At 34.2% G+C, this 25659-nt stretch overlaps 1 protein-coding gene across 1 annotated transcript in view; it reads right to left on the bottom strand.

Annotated features, from left to right (window-relative positions):
- The window catches only part of LOC148947356 (uncharacterized), a 273633-nt gene that overhangs the window by 191798 nt on the left and 56176 nt on the right, over positions 1 to 25659 (bottom strand). Inside the window, exon 3 of the mRNA XM_089095775.1 lies at positions 5767 to 6766. Within this exon, the coding sequence (XP_088951901.1) occupies positions 5767 to 6766 (1000 nt within the window). The remainder of the gene's footprint in view (positions 1 to 5766; positions 6767 to 25659) is intronic.

The following is a 25659-nucleotide window of genomic DNA, read 5'->3' as shown; positions in this document are numbered from 1 at the left end:
GAGTAGCTCTACCCGATGTGTTTCAACCCGATGTTTCGAACTCCATTTCTGAGATTGGGGCCTAGTTCCATGACCCTTGCTGCACTTCACTTCAGTTAATTCATAGACGAAAACACGACTTTCTTGCCAGATTTACACGAGCCATGCCCATAAATGTAATTCAAAATAATGGCTTTAGTGACAAGTGGCCTTAGACCAGGGCTGTAGAGAGGGGTGCCTAAGAGACTGCCCCCCTCGAAATTCTAAAGTTCAAAAATTTTTGGGTACAACTAATTCAAATTACCAGATAAAATGAATTTTTATCCCCTCCAGATAAGAAAAAATCATAAGCACGTACCTGTATTAAATGTACACCATCTCTTTATATTTTTTTTTATTTTTTCCCCTTTATCTCTTGCTTTAACTATAGTCTTTAGCTTTACCTATATTTATTTATGCAATACTTTTATCTTTATCTCTTGGTTTATCTATATTTTTAAGGTCAAATAGTAATTGAATAGCAACGACATCAAGCGTTTGTCATTCCTACGACTACTACTAACCACTGATCGCAACACCAAGCCGCCTTAGTGTGAAACACCAGTGCCAGCTCCTCATTCACCATAATCTTTTCAAAGCTTCTATCTTTAGTCCATTCCGTGAGATGCTATATCTCCTGGAAATCCTTTCTTATAAGCACTTCGTACCCTATCAACCATTTGTTTCTGGATGACTAATCAGGAATACCCATAGAGGAGGGTGGGGTTAAACAGGACAGACTGTAGGAAGAGAGCATCTCTTCCCATCTCATCTTACGACCTCGCCCCCCCACCACCTGAACTTATGAAATGTTTCTGGCGGCATATCAGGGAAACCTATAGTAAACGGGGAGGTAAAGGGGGCAGCTGCATATCATTTCCTGGAAAACTAGATATATACATGAAGTATAAAATTGCTACTTAAAAAAGAGAAAATCTCTTTCCACCTTATCTTATGACCTTTTCTCACACTATTTGATTACGCCCAGCTCCACTTATCAAACGGTTTGGAATGGTTCTTGATGTTCTATCAGGGATACTCATAGTGGGGGACGGAGAGAAAAGGGAGCTGTGTATTCTCTTTCTTGGGAGACTGTATATACACATGAAGCTTAATATAGTTGTTTAAAAAAGGGGAAAATAGGTCAGGGGCGTGCTTTTATAGTTTTTTTTACATTTAAGGGGAGGGTTAAGGACTCCCTTCTCCCCATTTTGTCTTATATATAACACTACTCTCTAATCTTTTTAAGGGCATAGACTTCAAATTGGGACAGGAAGATGATAAATAGACGTCGTTTACAGCTGGCTCAGTTTAAAACTCTCTGGAAACAAAGTAAATTAGTTAACATTCCAGGCCAAATGGCTCAATTAATCAAGAGTTTTTCTCTTAATTTATTAAGCCTTCACAAGCCAGAACTTGTGTGGTTCTTCAAATACTTGGCTTTATTTCTCCACGTAATAAACAGGTATATCTCTGTCCTATATTTTAGGCTTGTTTGAGATATTTATTGCTGACTTCAAATAACAGTCTATGTGTGAATCATCCATTTGACCAAAATTAACCGTGGAGAAGTTTGTTCGCAATATCAAAGAAGAAATGTTTTTTTTTCTGTTTCCGATTAGCCTACTATTTTTTTACATTATAAGCTTCCGTGGGACTTAGAATCTATTATCGGCAACGTAACGAGGGAAATCGAAAGGTGCGATGTGTATTCAGGCCATAAAATAGACCAGTAGTCTGCGTAACGCAGGTAAAAGTCTCCTGATTCTCTGACTTCGTTCAAAAGTTCTATGTGTAGTTGGGGGCAAATCATCCGACGCTTCTCGTGTTTTTCCCTAAGATTTGTCGAAGTACCCCTTTGGAGCTGGATTGACTCAGACGTCAGACCACTGACCCCCTCCAAACCAAATAATCAGCAAACCCAGGACTCAATCACCAGCCCCGAAGGACATAGGATCTCAAGTCAAGCGTGCGAAACGCTCACCTATGACGGCTCAGTATCCTAAGGAACCCAAAATTTTTACGATTCACCCCTTCTGTCTGTTTTCGACCCAGCTCCTCCTGCGTCGATTCCCGGTCATTCTAAAAATGACTGGCGACGTCCTCGAGGGAGGCCATGCACAAAAGGGGTAATGTAAGAAACCAATGTCACGATATCAGCGCAAATGAGGCCCCATCCCTTGTCCTGGACATGTCCCTTGGAAGAGACAGACGGTTCTATCAGCCAGTTTCCTCTACGCTGACGACCCTGCTGAGCAAGAAGTCAAGTCCCTCTTTAAAGAAAATTGTTATGAACATGCCGACCATTCGCTCCCCTCTATAGTTAACCGAATACAACCACAACAACACCGACAACATTGGTACTGCTATTTACTACATCAATTTTTTTGTTGACTGTTATCATATATCAACTTGACTCTCCAAAAAAGGGAAATCGGATGTGTAAATACCACCTTAAAAGTCAAGTTAATGAGCAATTAAAATTCGATCTCTGTACTAAAGCGGGTGTAAAGCTTTATGTACAAAATGATTCACGTTGTTAATGAAATTCGTACATTTGCACCATATAAGGTATACCTTCATTTGGTATTAAGGTCAAGTTCTGGATTAATATATATACTCCGAGGGCGGTCTTAAATAGTACTTGGAGAGAGGCAAACAGGCCACCGTGGGTAAATCAAGAAATCACTTGTAATAAGGGTGGAGCCGATGAATTAGGTTTTTTGCACTACATATCCTTAATCTACTTCAAGATAAAGCTACTGACATATTGGCACCAGCGTTACCAATGCTTCAAGACAAATTGTACCGGTTTTTCGATAAAAATTGTACCACAAAAAAATTTTGATGGTACAGTTACAGCATTCGACGTTAGATTCCATTTCACAGACAAAAATACTAGAATATATCTATCTATACTAACAAGCAACATTTTTTAAGCTCTTATCTTCATCGGGAACATAGGCGTCATGACATTTAACCATAAGGAGCACTAAAGTCAAGACATCGACAAAATCCGTCATAACATCGACAAAAAAAAATCCTTTAAAACTACTAACTATCTTGCTCAAAGTGGGTCAGAAACCAGTGGGGGTAGTTGTGAGGGTTGGTAGGCGTATATTGAGGGTAGTACAGAGGAGGATAGGAATGAAACAAGGATGCACTTTGTCTCCTGGGCTACTCTCTCTATGTGTTAATGATATAGAGGCATACATAAAGCAGAAAAAAGCACCACGTGTCAAGTTGCTTACGGCTAATATGATTTTATTAATATTCGCAGATGACGTAGCGCTACTGGCGGATAGTAAGGAAAATCTTCAAAAACTCCTAGACTTAGATTCAGGGTATTTTAAGGAACAAATTTAACAAATTCCAATACCCAAAGCAGGCAGTCTTGCGTCCTTCCATATTCACAAACCATGCCCTTTTTTTGACACCAAACATCAATTTTCGCCGAAACATCATTCAAAATATCAGAGTATGGAAATTCTACGATAAATAATCAATTTTTCAAGGTCTGAACAGGCGATTTTGTACCCCCTCCCACCTTGACAAATCACGACAGAGTGGCACTTTCTGCCACTTTGTGCCACAAAGCCTCAATTTTTGCCAAAATGCCGGAGAATGGAAATTTATATGGGGAGGGGGCAAATTCCCTTTGCTTTCAGCTATGAGGCAATTACGGCTACAAAGTAATTAACACCGGTAAAATTTTTGGATAAAGATCTTAAATATATGAAATATGCAAAACCTCAGTTTTGACAAATCGCTTTAAATGCCAAGGGACATTATACACTGCCGCGCGGCAGCATGTCGTTGACATGCTGCAATATATCTCATATTGATATTGTGATGCTTTACTTCTAACTAATTGGTTTTCGACACTTCCAAATTAAATGTATATCTAAATGAAAGTGACAAATTCAAATAGTTGGATCTAAAATTAATGATTAAAATAAATGAAACAAAATAGGATACCGGTAATAAAAATGAATAATAATCATGATATACTAGAAATACTATTAAAAAATAATAATAACAATTTTAAAAAAAAGAAAAAATAATGAGATAATAAAAAAAAGAAATAATAAGATAATAAAAACGAATAATAATAATAATAGACTAAAAATAAAATAAAAAATAATAATAATAATATACTATAATAATATTAAAAAATAATAATAATAATTTAAAAAAAATGAAAAAAATAATAACATAATAAAAATGAATAATAATAATAATAATAATAATATACCAAAAATAGTATAAAAATAATTTTAAGAAGAATTTAAAAAATGAAAAATAATAAGACAGTAAAAATGAACAATAATAGCCTAATAATATACTAAATATAACATTAAAAAATAATAAAAATTTAAAAAACAATAACCTAATAAAAATAAATAATAATAATAATAGACTAAAATAATATAAAAATGAAAAATACTGATAATATACTAGAAATAATATCAAAAAAAAATAATAATAACAACTTAAAAAATGAAAAATAATACGAAATAAAAATGAATAATAATAATACACTAAAAATAATACAAAAAAATAATAATAACAATTTCAAAAATGAAAAAATAATAAGATAATAAAAATGAACAGTAATACTAATATACTAAAAATAATATAAAAAACAATAATAATAACAATTTAAAAAAATGAAAAAACAATAAGATAATAAAAAGGAATAATAATAATAATATACTAAAAATAATATTTAAAAAATTACATAACAATATAAAAAAATGAAAAAATTACCATCTGAAAAGCATCTCAAAGAAGAACATCTCGAAAGAAAAGATTTTTCTGGTATTTCTAAGAGGTTAATTTTTTTAAATAAAAAAAAAAACTTCACCAAACAAATGTAAATGTACGAGGAACGCCCACGCTCAGAGACTAAATGAAAAAAGAATTCGTCCCAATTCTTTAAGAATGACTCCGAATCACAAAGGCCGTTTAATTAGACTAAATAGCTCTTTTAAAAGTACTAAAAAAACTTAGCGTAATTTTTTGCAGAAGGAGACAGGACAGGAGGACAGATTTTGTAGGAAATGTCTTCCAATAAGAGGGTGTCTGCTAACCCTAAAAAGCACCCAGCCCACCAGCTACAAACTAACCTGGGAAGCAACACTGGAGGGGAGTGTGACCCACCAACAACCAGCCATCAGCAGCATTTTTTGCAGTGTAGCAGAATCAGCAGCAGACTTGTGTCTAGTGTAATTCTGCACTCCATAGATACCATTTCTAAATATCCCCAAACAAAAAAAAAACTGTTCTAATGAACAAAATGATATACATCTAATTTAAAGATGTATATTTTAACTACTCTTAGCTATTTTTTGCTACTGTTGGGGAATCATGGTTGTGCAAGCATTTTGTACCTGTTAAACACAAAACGCAGGACGTCTAGTAACACTGCCCCTAAGGGGTCGGACTTGTGTGAATCTACCATAACACAGACTAAAAGTCTTGCAGAGAAGTATCAATTCTTAACTCTATTATTTTATTTTATCTTGGCAAACATATTGAAATAATTAATTGAAATAAAAAAGCAGCATGTCCAAATTAGTGTTATCTCCGACCATTTTTGTTTTTATTGAATACACTTAAGCTGTTAAAAAGATTTTGAAAAATCATGCCAAGGATTGAATCACACACAGATTAGCTCGTGCTCAGCTTTATTAGGAAGTAATAGTTCCTATGCGGTGATTATAAAGACATCAGCAAGAATCATACCTTAGATGTGAATGCTTCACCGTGATTAGCCCCTCCTTTAACTTCAACTGGTTCTAATTTAATAGCTTCGTCTACCAATTTCATATCCTTTTTAGTACAAGGTTTATCACTTTTAACTACCCCTTTGGTAATTGAAGTTTTCAGGGGTTGTGGGGCACATTGTTTTTTCGGGCTATTAATCTTGTTCTCTTGAGTTGCAATTTGTGAGGATGTCATCAATCCTTTGTTGATAAGGTTACCGCTGGAGTTGTCACTTTCGACCAGTTTCGGTGTTGGGTTTTCCACCCTAGGCTTGGGTAGGGTTTTTAATGGGGTTTTACTCTCGCTGTCGGTTTCTTTGACACTTTTTTGAACATTATTGAAACTTAGATTCGTGCAAAGTACTTTTTCTTCATAGGTTGGGACATCACTTTTTCTAACTGTTTCGGATGGCTTTAGGAGTTCCGAGTTTGGACTACTTGAAATGGAACGAACATAATCTGTACGACGTTGCAACAGTGGGGTAGTGGAGGCACTATATGGCGGTTTATCCGAACGTCTTTCGGGCATTTTAAATCGAGGCATGCCGGGAGATACCGGCGGACTCAGGGAAGATTCGCCATACCCCGAATCAATAAACTTTGCGGGTAGTTTAGCGAGATCCACCTTTGGGGGAGTTATTTTGGAAACACGATTGGGCTTTTCAGTCTTCACTTCTATTTTATTATCACATTCTCTGTTTTCATTTTGTTCTTCCTGTTTAGACACAAACTCAATACGTCCTTTTTCAACACAAATATTTGCCGGGGGTTGGATGTAATGGGGTCGAGGGGGAAGTCCTTTTCCTGGAATGGCGCTCTGCTGTAAAGGTGGCTTTATTCCACGAATTAATCGGGGGCTTGAAGGTGCCGATACAGAAGTTTGACAAGAAGATACTCTGGAAGCAGAACTGTTCAAAGGCCTCTGCAAAACCCCCTTTCGAGTGCTTTCTTGGATATTCTGTACAGGTGGATTGCCAATCCTGAAAACGAAAAAATGGTCAGTGAAAAAATAAATGTTCAGCAAACAAAGAAATGACAAATATTGCATTTACTTACAACCAGAAATTATAATAATAAAACAGATTTAAATAATAAAATAAGATAGATATTTTAGACCCATAGTCAAGGTCCGTCATAATTAAAAGAACAAAAAAACAATTACCGATAAAAAACAGCATTGATAAATCATTATACATAAGCAGTTTACAAATTATGATACGATACATAGATACAAACTATATAATACAAATTATATATCTAATAATTCGAACACGCTCGTCAATATTAAATTATTTTTCGTTTAATTTACATTAATTAGGTGGGCCTACATTACATATTTCGAATTCCGCTGTTTTAAATAAATAGCCAATTACATCCAACTACACTTGACAGGGGTTGATTTTAGAGGCAACCCCTCTCTAAGGTGGGGTAACTTTGATTCATCGTGATTTTGGAGACATAATAAAATAAAAGATGAAGCCAACGCCGTATCCAGGGAGGGTGAGCCCCTCTCGCACAAAAAATGTTTATCCGACTCGTAAAAAAAAAATGAATATAAACAAATTTTTTATGCGTTTTAAAGTTTTTTTGTAAAAACCCCAGAAAAAATCCCTTTTACCCCCCCCCCCCCCTCCGAAAAAATCTTAGATTCGGCCCTGGATGAAGCTAATATAAAAACAAACACCCGGGAAAATATTTCGAACAGATAATCACGCCCCATGTTCAGTGCCTAGTTGAAAAAAAAGATAAAACAATTACTTACTTTTCTTGAAAAAAATAAGAAAATGATAAAACCAATTACTTACAGATCATTAAGTATACATTTACAATTTATAAACCATGATACAAGACATAATCGTATATTACAAATTATATATATATATATATATATATATATATATATATATATATATATATATATATATATATATATATATATATATATATATATATATATATATATATATATATATATATATATATATATATATATATATATATATATATATATATATATATATATATATATGTATATATATATATATATATATATAATTTGTACATACTGGTTTTATTATGTAATATTTTTGTTTGATTTAAACAAATTAGCCAATGTATATTCCATATTTCCAATTCCGCTGCTTTAAATAAATAGCCAATTATATTCTAGTACACTTGGCAAGGCATTAAGGTTCAAAAAGACACCACTCTCGAAAAGCGACACCAATCAAGGGCATGGGGAGCATTGCCCTCCTCTAGATTTAAAAAAATACCTTTTTTGGTATTTTCATTCAAAAAGATGGCCCTTAAATTCTAGGAAAATATAATCCCCCCCTCCAACATTATCACAATTTTGCGCAACTGCTACAAAACGTGGTAACTTTATTTCATCCGAAGTTTCAATTGTTATTAGTTCTTTTAATACATATTTTAAAATCAATAAAAACTTAGTTCAGTTATTTGATTGTAAAAAAAAATCGGCCTTGTCAATGACTGAGTATATCCAAGAAAAAAAAAAAGGCCTAGTATTTTCGTATAGGAATTTATTTTTAAGTCTACGGCTTTAATGCCATTAATTAAGCCTATTTAGAAAAGAAGAATAAATTTCACGGTTTCTCAAAACTATGACATCTGATCTTTGGTCACGGTTGCCAAGACAAGGCGTCGGGAAAAGGCTGTTTCTAATCAATCATTAAATATGTCAGAATTTTAACACTAGGCGAATCTGTGCGTGTAATCGCCGTAAAAATAGTTTTCTGAGGAGAACATATATGCATTGATAGTGGGAACCCCTTGTGGCTAGCTCACTCAAACAGAAACACAGAAGAATTGGGTAATAGAAAATAAAAGTGTTATAAAGTCTCATATAGGGATGTAGGTGGGGGGATCTCGGGGCCTGGACCAACTCCACCAAAAACCCTAAATGTTCTTGAATATCTAAGCAGTTCTTACTCAACTTGTCACAAAAACAGTTTTTTTTTATTGCTGGTCCTCAAAAATGTTTCTTACGACTGTCCCTCCCCCGAAGAAAAATTCATAAACATCATAGTCATACATGGAAATTAATACTAATTATGTAATTTTCTAATCTAAGTGGTTATGTTACATGACGTGAAGTATAAACTTTCGCACCTAAACAAGTCTTTTGACACTAAGCTAACGCAAAATTTACAAAATCACCATAATCATCTTTTAAAACCATCACAATCATTAGAAGCAAACTATTCAAAATTAAAAATGTTGAATGAAGATTCAGGCTCTGGCCAAGAGTGAAAGAATTTCTAGTAAAAGCTTATCAACTTATTTTCAAAGCTTATTTATTGCTCACCCCAAAATTCCATTTTATTGTTACTATTTTGACAATTTCATAACCTTGCATAACGTAACATTCTAGTTTAGGCTCGAGTCTGCTTGGAACTACCTACATTACGAACAAAATCCACTCCGTAAGACTACATAACGTAAAGCCTTAAGTTATGCTGGTGTAAAGGGTCCTGCAGTTTAGCATGAAAGCACAATCACTGGTAACTGCAGCTAGTTTCCTACACTCGGTTTCGACCGTTTGTCTTACAATTCCGCCTTAAAGGTTCATGAACCGTTCTCTCTATTAGGGATGTCGTTGTATATCAGAGGCAACGCTATATCGTTGCCTATAGCAAACTTCATACGACTCCAATGTTTTATTATTTATTTTTTTTCCCCAGAGGCACTTCATATGGAAGGGGTCGTCGTAAAAACTTCAAAAGGGGCTCATTCGATTGGAAATCGAGAGTTCTAGTGCCCTTTTTAATGGTCAAAAGTGACTGGAAGGCAACGAACACCCCTTCCACGTTCCCCAAACACATCAAATCAAAATTTTGAAAGAGACATTTTGTTCTACGCAGTTGATTTCCAGATAGAAATTATATTTTAGAGGAGGACACTCCCCCACAGCCCTCAGGGCAATGGTTGTAAGTTATGCCCTGGGGGCATATAAGCTTTATATAGAAAGCTTTGTGGTAGAAACTAAAAAAAGAGTTCATTCGATTGTAAATTCAAAGGGTTAATCCCCTTTATAATAGTCGAAAGTGATTGGAGGGCAGCTAAGCCCCCCTCTCACGTCCACCTTTTCCCCAAACACATCCAATCAAAATTTTGAGATAGCCATTTTGTTCAACGTAGTTGAAAGTTCTGGAAATTATATCTTTCAGCATGACATCCTCACCTCAGGTCTTCAGGGCAAGGGTTATAAGTTATGCTCCGGGGGCTTATATGGTACTTATGGAAGGAATACTCGTTTAAACTTCAGAAAGGGCTCATTTGATTGAAAATTGAAAGTTTCAGTTCACTTTTTAAGCGTCAAAAGATATTGGAGGGTAGCCAGCCCCCCTCGCCCTTTTTTCCCAAATGCATCCGATTAAAATTTTGAGATAGCTATTTTGTTAAAAATAGTTCAAAGATCATATAACAAAAACTACGATATCGACAAAACCCCCCAGGGCCCGGGGGCAGGCGTTGTAAGTTATGCCCTGGGGGCATATATGGTTCTTATGGAAGGGATGCTCGTATAAACTTCATAGAGGGCTCATTTGATTGGAAATTGAAAACTGTAATTCACTTTTTAAGAGTAAAAAGTGATCGGAGGGCAGCTAGCCTCTCCCCACACTCCTTTCATTTTTCCCTGACGCACTTCATATATGAGAAGGGGTCGTCGTATTAACTTCAAAGGGGGTCCATTTCAAAGGGGGAAAACTTTTTTCTCTTTGATATTGTTACTTTGATATCAGTTTTGATACTCTAATGAAGACTTGATTTATTTTTTTTTAAGTTTGATTTTGAAATAAGAAATTTTTAAAAACTTGAAACTTTTTGCAATCAAAAACGAACAAAAATTAATTAAAAAAAGCTTTCCGAAAAATAAATTTTGCAAAGAAAAGCAAAGGCGATTTTAAACTTAAGCTCAGCAGATACAAATAGGCTACCTATTAAAATTCAAACTCAGAACGACCAGAAATTACAATTAAAGAATAAATGAAACCCAAAACGAACAGAAATTACATAAACAATCATAGGAAAAAACAAACAAGAATTTGGGTATCGCCTCCTTCTCTCACTGTAAAAGTCTAAAACCTACTGCGTCATTAGCGCTTTACTGGAAACTATATGCGTCTTGAACAGTCCTGTAAAATATAAGCAACATCAAATTGAATATTTGCTATATAATGGTATTAGTTGTTGAAAGATCTATCAGTTTAAGAATTTATTTCACTCTAATTTTATTTCTATTTTCAATGCTGAAACAACTGGAAAATAAAATATTTGTAATATAATTCTTTTTCAGTGAAGCGCCAATGGCGCAGTAGGCTTTTGGTTTTAATTTAGAGTTAAGCAAGGGGGCAGTATCCAAACTCTTGTTTGTAGTGAAACTATATTCGTCTATATTCGTCTTGAACAACATTAGAAAGAACTAATAAATTAAACTGAATATTTGATGTATAATAATATTACTTTCTGAAAGCTCATCACTTCAAAATTTTACTATAATTTTAATGTTTATTTTCAATATTAAGTATAAAAGAAAATATTTGTAATATAATTGGTTTTCAGTGAAGCGCCAATGACGCAGTAGGTTTTAGACTTTTACAGTGAGAGAAGGAGGTGATACCCAAACTCTTGTTTGTAGTGAGTTTTGTTCATTTCAAGCTTGATTTGCATATTCAATTTAAGTTTCACCCGTTTTAAGATTTATTTATTCATTTACATTAATATCTATTGTATGTTAGTTTGCATTGATTGTTTGTTTAATTTCTGTTCGTTCTAAGTTTCATTTATACTTCAATAGCAAAATATTTTTTTTCGTTTTCAAGCTTGATTTCCATTCAATCTAAGCATTACTCGCTTTAAGATCTATTTATTCATTTATATTATTACTTGTTGTACGTTTTTTCCTATGATTGTTTATTTAATTTCTGTTCGTTTTGGGTTTCATTTATTCTTTAGTATTAATTTCTGGTCGTTTTGAGTTTGAATTTTAACAGGTATTTGTATCTGCTGGGCTTAAGTTTAAAATGGCCTTTACTGTTTTTTGTAAAACTTATTTTTCGGAAAGTTCTTTTTAATTAATTTTTCAAAAACACGTAACTCAGAAGAGGCCGTCTGAAAACATAGTTCAGAAAAAATAGCCCAGTTCCTTTTCTGAGGCTCGGCGCACCAAGTTCAGGTGTCCTTCCTTTCTTCTCCCTATCCCCTTTTCTTTTCCCTCCAAAAAATCGGATTACCTTCTTATTAATATTATAAAGAAAAATTCTTCAAAAAAAGAACTTTTCAAAAAAAAAGAAAGGGGACATCAAAAAAGAAAGAAAGGCAGCGCCATTGATCAGCCTAAGTAAAGAGCGATATGGGCACAATGTATTATTTATTTATTTTTTGGTTTTACACCAGGGCACTTCATATAGAAATAGCCTTTGCAAAAACTTCGAAAAGGGTTCATTTGATTGGACATTCAAAGTCGGAAGTGATTGGAGGGAAACCAAATCCCCCCAACACCCATCATTTCCCCAAACCCATCTAATCAAAATTTTGAGGTAGCCATTTTATTCAGCGTAGTTAAAAGGTTCGGAAACTGTCTTTGGGGATGAAAATACCCCCCCCCCCACCTCCAGACCCTCAGGGCAAGGGTTGTAAGTTATGCCATCGGGGTATATAAGGTTTTTATAGAAAGGGTGGTCATATACGCCTCGGAGGGGGTTCATTGGATTGGAAATCAGAAATTTTAGTGCCCTTTTTAAGAATCATAGTGATCTCAGGGCAGCTCCCCCTCCCCCTCCACACGTTGTATTTTCCTCAAATGCATCTGATAATAAATACAAGTTCATATAGGGATAAATCATTTTTATAGACAGTGATAATTCATAGTAAATATTGGATATGTATTACTGCTGATAACGATCACTGCATATGTGACCGAAATATACACTATTTTTTGTAAATTATCACTGTCTATGAAAAGGATTTATACCTATTTGAACTTTTATTTATTGTCAGAGAAAGGCAGTATGGTCTACGAAATTATCTATGCACCTTATAAAAATTTTGAGATAGTCATTTATTAAAAAAAAAAATATTCCAAAGATCACATAACAAGAAGTGTGGGGTTGACATCCCCCCCCCAGAGTCTAGAGGCAGGGTTGTAAGTTATGTCCCGGGGCATATCATGGTCGTGTGAACTATAGAGGAGGCTCATTTGATTGGAAATATGCATTTCTAGTTTCATTTTAAAAGACAAGAGTGATGGAGGGCAACTAGCCCCCCGACCCTAACAACCTCTTTTCCCCAAACGTATCCGACCGGAATGGTGAGTGAGCCATTTTGTTCACAATAGTCCAAAGAGCATATAGCAATGTCATCAGGTTGGATAAAACACCCCAGATTCCAGGGACAAGAGTGGTAAGCTATTCCCCGGGGCATATAAGGCTTCTATGGAACGGGTGGTCGCATAAATTTCAGATCGGAATGGACTTATTTGATTGGAAGTAGGAAGTTCTAGTGCCATTTTAACAGTCAAAAATAAATGAAAGGCACACCCCCCCCCCCTTCCAAGTCTATCATTCCCCAAAACAACTAAGATCAAAATTTTAAGAGAGCTTTTTGTTCAGAATTGTTGAAAGGTCCAGTAATTATGTCTTTGGGGATGTGAACCTCCCGACAGTCCTCAGAGAAATACTGTAAGTTAAACAATTGGTTCATTGTTTATATATAGTATATGTTACTGAGAAAAGTATGCATGATTGAACTTTAAAATCCCCATGTCTACTCAAGACCAGAACATAATTTGCACTTTACTGGAAACAAAACACATTTTAAATCTTTCCACTTTTTTTTTTACTTTAATTATGTTCTTGTATTGAGGAGACATAGGATTGTCAGCCCTACTCGTGTTAATTCTTGCTGGGTTTAAGTTTGACTCGGTTATTTATTATAATTTCTGTTCGTTTTGAGTTTTACTTATTTATTGATCGTGATTTGTGGTAGTTTTCCGCTTGAAAGATTATTTGAATTTATTTCTGCTCATTTTTGCCTTAATGGAGCTCTTTACTTTGCTTCGAAAATCTTGGTTTGTGGAAATATATATATATATATATATATATATATATATATATATATATATATATATATATATATATATATATATATATATATATATATATATATATATATATATAATATTTTATATTTTTGAGATCTCAAACATCAAGAGTTTTGAACGTTTCCTTCTATAACTCCGTGTACGGACATGCAAATTGCAAACTAGAAGAGTTCAACTTCTTGTTAGTCGTAAGTAGTGATAAACATGTGAATTGTTATTTCAAGTGCAATTATTTTTCAAAGAATCGTGGGAAACCTTCCTTTTTTAAGGTTGTAGATTAGATCTTAATCGCATGTGTGTAAGGTTCGCTGATTTTGAATAACCAAATATAATGTAATCTTTTCTTCTTATCCTGCTTCTCATTTTTTAACGGTGAAGCACAGATATCGCTCTATCCGTGCAATACAAAAAAAAATACAAAAAAGAGGAAGGAGATATAAATAATTGATTATCATTATATTCTTTGGTATTTTAAATAATTATGTGAATATAATTAATACTTCCCGTATATTATGAATTAATTAGGTCATATAACTTAAATTAGTTACATTAACAACCTAAAATTAATTATAATAATATTTTTTATGCAATCTGTTGATTACATGTATATATATATATATATATATATATATATATATATATATATATATATATATATATATATATATATATATATATATGTTTAAGAGGTAATTACTCGGCAAAAAAAAAAAAAAAAAAAAAAAAAAAAAAAAAAATGTCGTCCTAATCCAGCAATTGAGACAAATGTGCACTTGAACGAGGCTCTAACCTTACACATCCATCCAACTACCTAGGACCAAACAGTATACCCAAACCATCAACCAAATAGAAAAGTCCAAATCCATGCAAAGTTGTCATCAATAAATGTAAGTCGATGTAAAATTACCAGCAAAAGCACCTTAAATCTAGCAAAATATTTCTAAGTAAAACCGTCCATTTAGGGCTCATCAGAAGAATACCACCGGCCTTAACGGGTTTCGAGGCTTTACATTTTTTACCCAGCACGGTGGCGCCTCTACCATAAGATCTATATGGTAACCCTATGTCAGGTCAAACCTGTGAAATACATACATACTAGTCAAGCTAATAAAAATTACATACAAAAAGTGTTTCAATGTTTCCATAATCAAATCCCAGAGGTAACTGAAACAGACCATTCTGGAACCAATGAAGACATTTCCAGATGTATCTTTTATTGGTATCTGGAACCAATTACCAATTTAAAGATCCTCAAGCTCGTTTGAAACCCCTAGAAACTCAACCTGCGAGAAATTATATTAAAATATCATTCAGTATTTCTTTATAATTTTTTGTATATTTACTTCAGAGTTCATGATACATGAAACTAAATTTTTTGAATTGCCAACTAATTTTTTTGGCAGAAAAACCTCTTAAGATCAGTTTTTCGCTCAGCTTTTTACATCTAATTTTAAAATCTGCGTAATTACTGCATATTTTTGCATACCTAAATAATTGGGAATAATAAGCCGAATAAGTAATATTTGAATGTATATTACTTTCAAGATATGGAAAATTAATTACTTCAAAATTAAAATCATCCGTTTTATTATATAATTTAAAAACTAATTTATTATTATTTGAAATATTAATATTTAAATCTAAGAAATGGTCAGAGTGTCCCATCCCATAGCTAGGCTCAAGAATTAACTCTTGTGGATAAATATTTTTTGAAATCTCAATAAACTCTGAACAATTTATTACCAAGAGATCGTCCAGATATCTTTTATTATTTGAAAGGTTATATTTTACGTTGTTTGGGCTATTTTTATTTATCATATATTCATATTCTAATTGACTTAAAAACAGGTCTGCTATGAATGGACTTGCATTCACACCCATAGGAATACCTACAGTTTGTTTATATAAATTCCCACTAAATCTTATAAATGTATTAAATAGAACAAATTCCAATAAATCGCATACCATATCCAAGCTATAACATCTTGAATTAATAGTGCTTCTAAAGAGATTCGTCCATCGGTCTTTTTTATTAAAAGTATCAATTTTCAAAAATCCTATTTTAGACAAAAGAAATTTTTTCTTTATCACCTTTTTCAATTTTTCTAATACTAAATTTAGTGACAAATTTGTATACAAAGTAGTAAAATCAAATGAATCGACTCTTTTAGCTGAAACATTCACCAAAGAATCTATCACTTGTAACGAGTTATTAACACTCCAATATGGGTTAAAGTTAGAAAATTTTTTAATTCCGGAGCAATCTGCTTTAAATTTATTTCTAATTTCTCCTAAAATTAAAGATAGATCAGTAGCCGCAATTCTGGTTGGACACCTTGCTGCCCCAGCAATAAAACGTGGTTTTGGTGGATTTTTATGAAATTTTATCATCCAATATAAGAAAGGAAACTGTTTGTCATTATCATTTATTTTAATATTGAATAATATATATATATATATATATATATATATATATATATATATATATATATATATATATATATATATATATATATATATATATATATATATATATATATATTATATATATATATATATATATATATATAGCAATTCTAAGAGTTGTCTTTTATAAGGAAAATACTAATAAACAACATGTATCCAGAATTATTAATTAACCAGACTTTTTCAAAAAGAAGAAAAAGGTTTCTAGAGATTTCCAAGGAAGTGTTGGAGACACCCCGGGAGAAGGATGTTTTTTGTTCCTTACCATATGTACCCGGGCTAAGTGAAAAACTTGAAAGAATTTTACAAAGCAATGGTCTAAGGGTAGCTTTAAAGAGTAATAATACTCTGGTTAGTTTTCTAAATTCTGGGAAAGATCTAACTTTACTGGGGCAACAAAGTGGGGTTTATCAGATCCCATGTACTTGTGGAAGCTCATATGTGGGACGTACTAACCAGAGTTTGTAAATGAGATTATTAGAACATAAAGATTCTATTTCTTCGGCTTTAAAGCAAGATTCTAAGTCTGAAGATTTTACTTCACCCCTTTCAGAACATATTTTTAATTTTCCAGACCATTTTATTTTGTTCGAGAATGTCTCTTTGATTTCTAGAGATCGGGTTTTAAAGCAAAATTTTCGTGAAACTCATGAAATAAAGAAAATCTTATTCAAGAATATTTCTTTGAATCGGGATACAGGTGAATATGGGCTGAACTCTATCTATGATAATTTATTAAAATCCGACAGAGTAAAGTTCAATTCACCCAATGTAGTTGACCCTTGTCCAAAATTTATATCACTGAACGCTAATGAACCGCATCCGAGAATGTCAAAGCAGCTAGCTTCCGTGTTTGCTTTGAAAATAATTAGAGATTTAAACAATATGTAGTTTTATTTGATTTCGTATATACGCTTTTGTTTTAAATTGTTTTAGTTTAGTTTTACTACTGATGACGGTTACTGTATATGTGACCAAAATATCTGGTATTTTTTGTGAAATTTATTATACACTGTCTATTAAAAAGGATTTTATCCCTATTTTGAACTTTTATTGTATCGTCTACGAATATAGTAACTACAAATTTCATAGAACTCGAGTTGAGTTAATGATGATTTCGTAAGGGACGTGTCGGATTTCTTGTATACCACATAATTACGGTAACCCGATACCCATACAGTTGATACTATGAGAGTAAGAAAGAGACAAAAAATTTGGCAAGGCGGCAAACTCATTGGATTCTCCACCTCTCAGGTTACATAATGACTCGTCGCTACTTGATAGCTTTACAGCTTATCGGAGCCACATAGTTTAGGGATACTGTTAAACCCTCTCCAAAATTCGGATCGAACGCATCGGAAGCGAAATTAAAATCGAACTCTAACAAAAAAGAAAAAAAATAATTGACCGTGATCAGGAAACTTGAAACATTTCACATGAGAGCTTTCTGGGACGAAATATCTCTGACCTGAAATAAACCCCGGATTGCCTTACAAATATATACAAAACAATAAAATGCATGGCGTTAAAATTACAATTTTAAACCACAACAGGCAAATTGGGTTCAATAAGCGGGTTTAATATTTTTGCTTACATTATTTTTTTTCTTCTATTGCTGTTTGAGGTGTATGAAGGAGTGTAGTGGATTCATTGGATAGTTTTTTTTCCAAATTTAATAAGCTTTTAGGGCAGTGTAGCATTTTCGTCAGTGTTGCCAAGTTGAGCGTGAAAATAAGTAAGTAAAACTAATTAATCGAACCTGACAATGCTTTCTGTCTGTAAAAAATTCAAGCACTAACAATTTACTGACTTGCAAAGATGACTGAAACTTCAAAGAAAGGTAGACCTTCTTAAGCTGCTTAGTGTCGTATGCTTACAGCCTATATTTTGATAATTTTCACGTATCTTTCTGTTTTTTTAAATTGGGACCCGCTACTACCAACCGATGTATATTTGTATATTGAGGTATTCCTCCTTAGATTTTGAATTTCCGATTCTTCCTATTTAGTTTTAGGATTTAAATATTTTATCAAGTTTCCAATTAACCAACACAAGCAATCAAATTTAATTTTCCTTATCCTTGCCTTTGTTAAGTTCTAGCAATAAAGAAATGGAATAGCCAAAGCGTTTCATATTAAAGCGTTTCACTTTTAAAAACAATTTTAGAGCTAGTATTGAAAATCAAGAACTCGTCGTTTTGCCTTACTGACTCACGATTTGACACATCGACTAAAGGTGAATACAACAACAAGTAAAAAAAAAGGTCGTTTTACTTCCTTTTCTAACACCAAGCAAGGGGAAACATCCTCAAAATGTCAAACGATTTTAATGAAAATCACATTCTGTTACATTCCATTCATTCACGGTAATTTCTGTTTGTTTTATGTTTGACTTGTTAGGGCAGTGGCGCCCTCAGAAAATTATCATGGATGGGGGTGCGGACCGGTGGTCCCTGGGCCAAACAACAGAATCCCTTAAAAAATTCTTTGAAAAACCGGTATTTTGAGCATTACTTAAGTTTATTTCAGCTCTTGGATTGCAAGTTTTGAGTAGGGACTATAGAAATCAATGATAAAACCGAGCAGATTAGATAACAGCAAAAAAAATTTTGAGGGGTGTTGGAATTACACCCCTGTTTCTTTTCCTTTCAGATAAATGACCTGTTTTCGTTTTCTTAATTACATTTGCTTATAGTATAATTTCAAAAGACAGGTTAAATTCTCGTTGCTAAGTTAGACGTGTCGCAATAAGTAAGCTTTGAACCAAGTTCTATTTTTGTACTTCCTGGTTTGGGAGTCATTGAAAGATAAATCTAAGAGGTAGAACTGGGTTTGAATGGGGATGTAGCTGATTGGCTGGGCCAAGTGACGGTCCACCCCTATAAACAGTTGTGTAAAAAAAATATTTTTTTTTTTTTAATCTGCATTTTGACCCTGTTTGGGAAGAATATTTGTGTTGTTATATGTGACCCTTTTGGAAGAATACAAGTAAGGTATTTTCTACAAACTGTGTACTAGTTTCCGTATCCCAGGCAGGGTAGGAATAGAGCTACGAGGTACCGTCATTATTATATTGACGGGGAGGTTTGTTACCTCCAAGGAGAGAGTTAGAGATTTTCTAGCCGTAACCCAAGGCGGGTACACTTGGCTTTAGAAAGTGGCCATTTGACCACTCGATCGCGTTATCATACCCGGGGACAGGGTATACTGTAAATCGGGTAGCACCAAACCCGATATTTACAGAACCGTTAAAGTAAGCGCGGGAATCCCACTAACATTTGGGCCGACAAGGGGTTCTCCCCTTCGAGTAAGTGGCATAGCAACCTTTTTGCGCCATTTTTGCATCAATAAGTGGTGACCCCCGTACTTAAACACCAATAAGTGGTGGCAGCAAGAAACGGAGCTATCAACAGCACTGATAGTAAAAGAATTCCGCGTTTTCGAAGACACAAGTAATTTAGCCTACAAGAGTAGCCTATTGCGGTTACATATAAAGAGAAAAAAAATACAGAATCAATTAATAGAATTATGAAGATCTATTATGGGATGTGCCTTGTGAGATCATAATTGAAAAATTTACGAATCAATATATCGCGCAACTAATTAGTGTGTAAAAATATAAGGCTAAAATTGCTGAGTGTCAAAGCAATTTTTCGCGAGAGACCGGAAGTACATGGATAAAAGAATTTTCATTTAGACTGAAGAGGTAATTTAAGTTAATGAAATTTTGAAATTATGTCGTACAGAGATGAGATTAACCCAAGACCGAGAAGGGCGAGTAAAGCCCATAGAAAAAGTAGGAAAATAGAAAGAAAGGCAAATATGGAGGCCCCTGAGGGAGAGCACCGAGAATATGAGGGGAAAATGCAAGCTGAGAAAGATGAAATTAGAAAGAATAGAAAAGAGGACGGAAAGGCTAGAGTAGCCTATAAAGAAAGAGACAATACGGATGGAGAACGAACAGATTCAGAAAATGAATTAATAAGAAATAATGACAAACGAAATCAAAGTAGTCCGAGTAGAAGGAGCAGTGTTGAATCGAGATCCAGCAGGGGCTCGCGAAAGAGTACTCAAATAGATACAACACAACAAATATTAAATTTCATGAGAGAAAGAGAGGTAGCCAGAGAAAAAAAGGAGGAGGAAGACAGAAAAGAAAGAGAGAAAGATAGACAAGAAAGAGAGGATAGCTAGAGAGCAAAGAGAAGAGAATATTAGGATAGATTGAGAACGAAAGAAAGAGGCTGATAGAACAGTCAGAGAACGAAAAAAGCAGAATGAGAAAATAGCTAGAGAGAAAGAAGAAATATATCACCAAGAATTTAAAAGAACCATGAAAGGCCTAATAAAATTCCGCTAGGGACTTCCAGAAAGTGAGATTTTATCACAACTAACTTCTAGGCTATCGGATAGCCATAATAATTTGTCTAAGAATCAATCGCGAGAAAAAGAAAATTACCAGACATTAAACACTTTTACGGGAAAACATGATACTTTGTTGCCTACGGGGGAAGGTGGACCGGCCCATAAAACAAATTGGGAGGCTGTGCCATCCTGTCGGAAAAGCGAAATACTTGATACGCATGTTCGAAATATTGATAATCCACAGAAATGGGATGCAGAAGTAAAAAGACCACAAAATATTGAAGATAAGACGAGCGAAAATGATTTTTCTGGAAAATTTCCAGAAAATGGAAAACTTGAGAACACTTTTAATGAATATGAGACGCTAACAAGTACAGGCCAAAATGAAGCGCTGATTGTACCAGAGAATAAGGAGACGAAATTTATTGTACGCGCTTTTCCTCGTAAAAATCGAGAAATTTTAGTACGATATGAAAAACTAAATGTCGGAATTCAGTTCCCATTTGATAACGACCTATTTGTTTCGGCGGTAAGAATAAAGAAGACTAAAAGAGAGAAAAGAAATATTAAACGGAGCTACAATGAAGTTATGCAGTCAAAGATGGTGGACACTGGAGTCCAAATCAGATTTAACGATGATTTAGTATTTTGTGAGAATGACAAAATTGAGAAAAGAAGAGATGAAAAGAGGAGTGTAAAAAAGAGACAAAATTTGGAGATTCAGCATGCAGTGGCGAAAAATAAAAAAAATGTTGGATGGGCTGTGCGTTGAAAACATAAATAATAGGGAGGAAAAAATGTTGGATGGGCTGTGCCTTGAAAACATAAATAATAGGGAGAAAAACAAAATGTTGGATGGGCTGTGCCTTGATAACATAAATAATAAGGGGGAAAAAGAGGTCAAAGACCAATGGGGAATAAAACAAGATGGTTACAAAATTACAATGTCAGAATTCAGTTTTAGGATGCCTTTAGGAATGTTTATGTAGTTAATCTACATAATTAGTGTTTTTATGTCTTTCTTTGGGCAGCCACTTGGATTAGTGTTATGTGTTATATCATTTTGTAATAACCAGAATTGAAAAAAAATGCATCGGTATGCATTAGCAACTTTTAAATTTTTCCCTAGCATAGTGATTTATGTCTGTAATAGTTTATATTTTTGTTTAATATGTAAATAAAAGTAAAAAAGGAGTCAATTTTAAAGAATTGGGGCAAAAATTCAACTTTAGCGTTAACATCGACGGATGAGGAAGGGGTAGCCCCCCCCTTATGCACGAATAATTTCTGTTCGTTTTAGGTTTTAATGTTACTCCTTACTTTCATTTGAGAAACCTGATTTTTTTATTTTTAATTTCTGACCTTTTTTTTCAAATCACGCCAGAAATTCCCCCCTCGTGTAAAAGCTTCCTTGGAAGATCCCACCAGAAAATTCCCTCGCGGAAAAAAATCCACCCCGTCCCGCACAATTTCCCAATAACAAATACTACATGTAAACAATTGGAAATTTGAATAGCTTACAGCATTTACTTGGGGGCTTTGGGGCGGGGGGAGGGTGAGGGGTAATTCACCCCTAGAGGCACAGTTATTGAGCTTTTACACTATGGTGAACCAAATGGCTATCTCAAAATCTTGATTGGGTGTCTTTAGGGGGAAAAAGGGGTGTGGGGGGATAGTTACCATCCAATCTTTTTGGTCACTTTGAAAGGGCGCTAGAACTTTTTAATTTCCGTTCAAATGAGCCTTCTCTCGATCTTCTATGACAATTGGTTCGATACGATCACCTCTGGGAAAAAAACAACAAATAATGACGCATCCGTAATCTTTCTTCTGACAAAAAATACAAAATTCCACATTTTTGTTGATACGATCTTAAAACCTTCACAGTAGGCTTATTTGATATGCTGAAATGAGTTCAATGGAACAAAAGAGTAAAAACAGAACCTAACTGGGGTGCGATCTCTTTTGTTATTAAAAAACACTCCTACAACTAACAACTCACTGGAGCACCAAGCCAATGTGTGCCAACAGATATGCTAAAGCTCATTCTCATTCTATTCAAATATTAAATCTTTACCCCCTACCATAAGGTTCAATTTTCTGTATTTTTGTCTTATAGCCACCACACTCAAGATCTTGTATCACGAACATAAGGCAATAACCGGTTTTCATGTTCTTTATACCAGACATTATTAGCTTCGGCTCGGTGGGAAACTACATTGTAGTAATATCTTAATTAAATATTTAGCATTAACCAAACTTCACTTCTCGACAGAACTTGAGCGTGGTCGCTATAAGACACAAGTACCCCAAGTTCCTTTGAATCCTTTGTTATAACAAGGATTATACTAAAGGACTTTGATCTCTGCCCCATTTGGGGACGAACTGTTTTCCGTTTGGTACCAAATGGATGGCCAAAAAATACGATTTTGAGGCAGTCTGCCATCCGTCATCCGTTAAAAGTGGCCTAGCCACCTTAATCCTTCTTTAATTATAGCCCTAAAAACCAGGATCGAACCGCACTTTTCGCGCAGCCAATTGTTTGATGTATGGTCAGTCAAACGAATAGCCTACCTAAGACAATCTTAGGACTATCTAGAACTAGAACTCATCCTAAGACTATTTTACGAAATATATTTATTCAAACGAGTACTCAGAACCAGTGTCGTATCCAGGATTTTTTTTTTCGGGGACGGGAAGAGGGGGGGGGGTTACAAAAGATTTCTTTGGGGGAGGGGATAAAAGTAACTTTTAAAAAGGCATCAAAAATGTGTTTATATTCATTTTTGTTAAGTTTTTACGAGTCGGAAGAATATTTCAAGAGGGGAGTGGGTTCAAACCCCCCTACCCCACCTGGATACGACCTTGCTTAGAACTATCCTTACAAAATACCCCTGGTAAAAATCAAAGGTTCAGTTCAAATGAACCTATTCCTAATAAACCATGACCGCATCCAGATTTTCGCTCGGGGGAGGGGTTTACAATAAAGCAACTTTAAAAAACGCGTCAAAAATTTGTTTATATGCATTTTGTTACGTTTTTAGGAGTCTGAAAAAACTACCGAGCGGGAGGGGGGTCACCCTCCTCCCCGGACACGGCCTTATCCATAACCGCTGACTCGATACAAATACCATCGAAAAAAAAAACAGATTAACCAAAAGGTCTCCAAGATTGACCTTTTCACGAAAAACCTGCTAAAGACCTCTCTCATGAGATGATAACCAAAGAGGTTAGGAAACCTGTAAGAAGCACATCTGCGGCAATTTAACACGGAAGATATGTATTGAAACTGCTAACGCTACTTACAGTGTAGCTTCACTAAAAAGTAGAAAATGTCAAAAGAAAAATTTGACAGTTAATATAGTCAATCTGCAATATTGTACGATTAAACCCCTTTACAAACGGTTATTAATCACTATTGTTTCCGTTTTCAAGAATCAGTACCAGGGAACCGAGCTTCGCTTGGTGAAGCGAAGCGAATTTTAGACTAACAAAGATGAGCTTCAACAGCTAAAGCAAAAAGCATGAAATAAAAGTCTGAGGTAATGATGAATGAAAATGAAGCACAACACAATCTGTTACTAGAAGACTTGCGACAACAAATTACAAACCAAAAATGATGCATAGCAAAATATGCCGGTTAGAAGACAAGGGAAAGCGAGAATCACATTGAATCGCGAACGAAAATACTGCACATCGAAATCTGCGATTTGAAGACCCATCAAAATTAAAATTGAATGAAGGAACGCGTTATTTTAGCGCTGACGAAAAAAGTATGTAAAATAAATGCTGAACTACGTCAATTTGAACAACTACAATAAAATCTGATGCATACTTCAATTTGACTTGTATAGTGTAAGCTGGATAACTTTAGATGTAACTTATATAATATCCAATATAACTTCAGATATATCGATAATCATGTTCCTTTATATAAACGTTTTGTTATTAATAGAGGGCAAATTTCAATAATAATTCATAATTATAAAGAAAGGCAGCTATTCTATATTTGGACCACAGATACTTGAAACGGTTGCAGTAATTCAAAAGGCGATATGTCACAGACTATGGACATTACAAAAGAGTTATTGCCGGCAAGATAACCTCACGAAAAAGAAAATGGCGCAAAATCCTAAAAATATTCTCAGCCAGTGAACTAAAAATTGAAGGAAAAAGCAAATATTTCAGCGGAGAACTTGGCTCTGCCAAATGGTCCGCTCGGTTTGTATTGTTTTGTAGAACAATTTGTATTTCGACCAGTGTTTTGTTTGTCATAGTATCAACAACAACGAAGTAACATCACAAGCCTACGCAATATTTACCAATAAGAGATATTGCAAATAAGAATGTGGCTACCCCCCCCCCCCTCCGAATCAAACCCTCTAAACGGCCGGAGTGTTATTTACATTTTACTGAAAGCGATACGTATTTTCAGCACCGTCGAGTTCATTTAAGCATCAAGTGCAACAAATAAGGAGAATCAAGATAAACAATCAACATTATAGGAAAGTACTAATGAAAGTGGTTTAATCGTCTGAAACACAATGAGATTAATGTCTGAAATGAAGGCCCAGCAATTTTTCGTTTTTTTCATGTTATAAGAAAGAAACTGTTTAAATATATGTTGTTTTCAGTAAAGCGCAAATGACGCTTTAAGTTGGATTTGATTATTGATTTTAATTGCTGTTTGTTTTAGGATTCACCTACTCGTCCATAGCACTATCAGTTCTCTTTACGTTTGGTGTGATTACTCGTTTTAATACAAGTTTATTTTGAGTCTCATTTATTCATTCATAGTATTTTCTGTTTGTTTTAGATTTGGATCATTAAAGCATTTTATTCCTGCTCCTCCTAGGTTTTAACATGGGTCTTCACTTTTTTCAAAATATTTTTTTAAATGTTTCTACAACCAAAATGT

The sequence above is a fragment of the Artemia sp. Qi Xiang Cuo genome, chromosome 10 (assembly GCF_049724085.1).
Source record: "Artemia sp. Qi Xiang Cuo chromosome 10, ASM4972408v1, whole genome shotgun sequence".
In the NCBI taxonomy this organism is placed as follows: domain Eukaryota; kingdom Metazoa; phylum Arthropoda; class Branchiopoda; order Anostraca; family Artemiidae; genus Artemia; species Artemia sp. Qi Xiang Cuo.
This window is presented reverse-complemented; position numbering and strand designations above follow the sequence as displayed.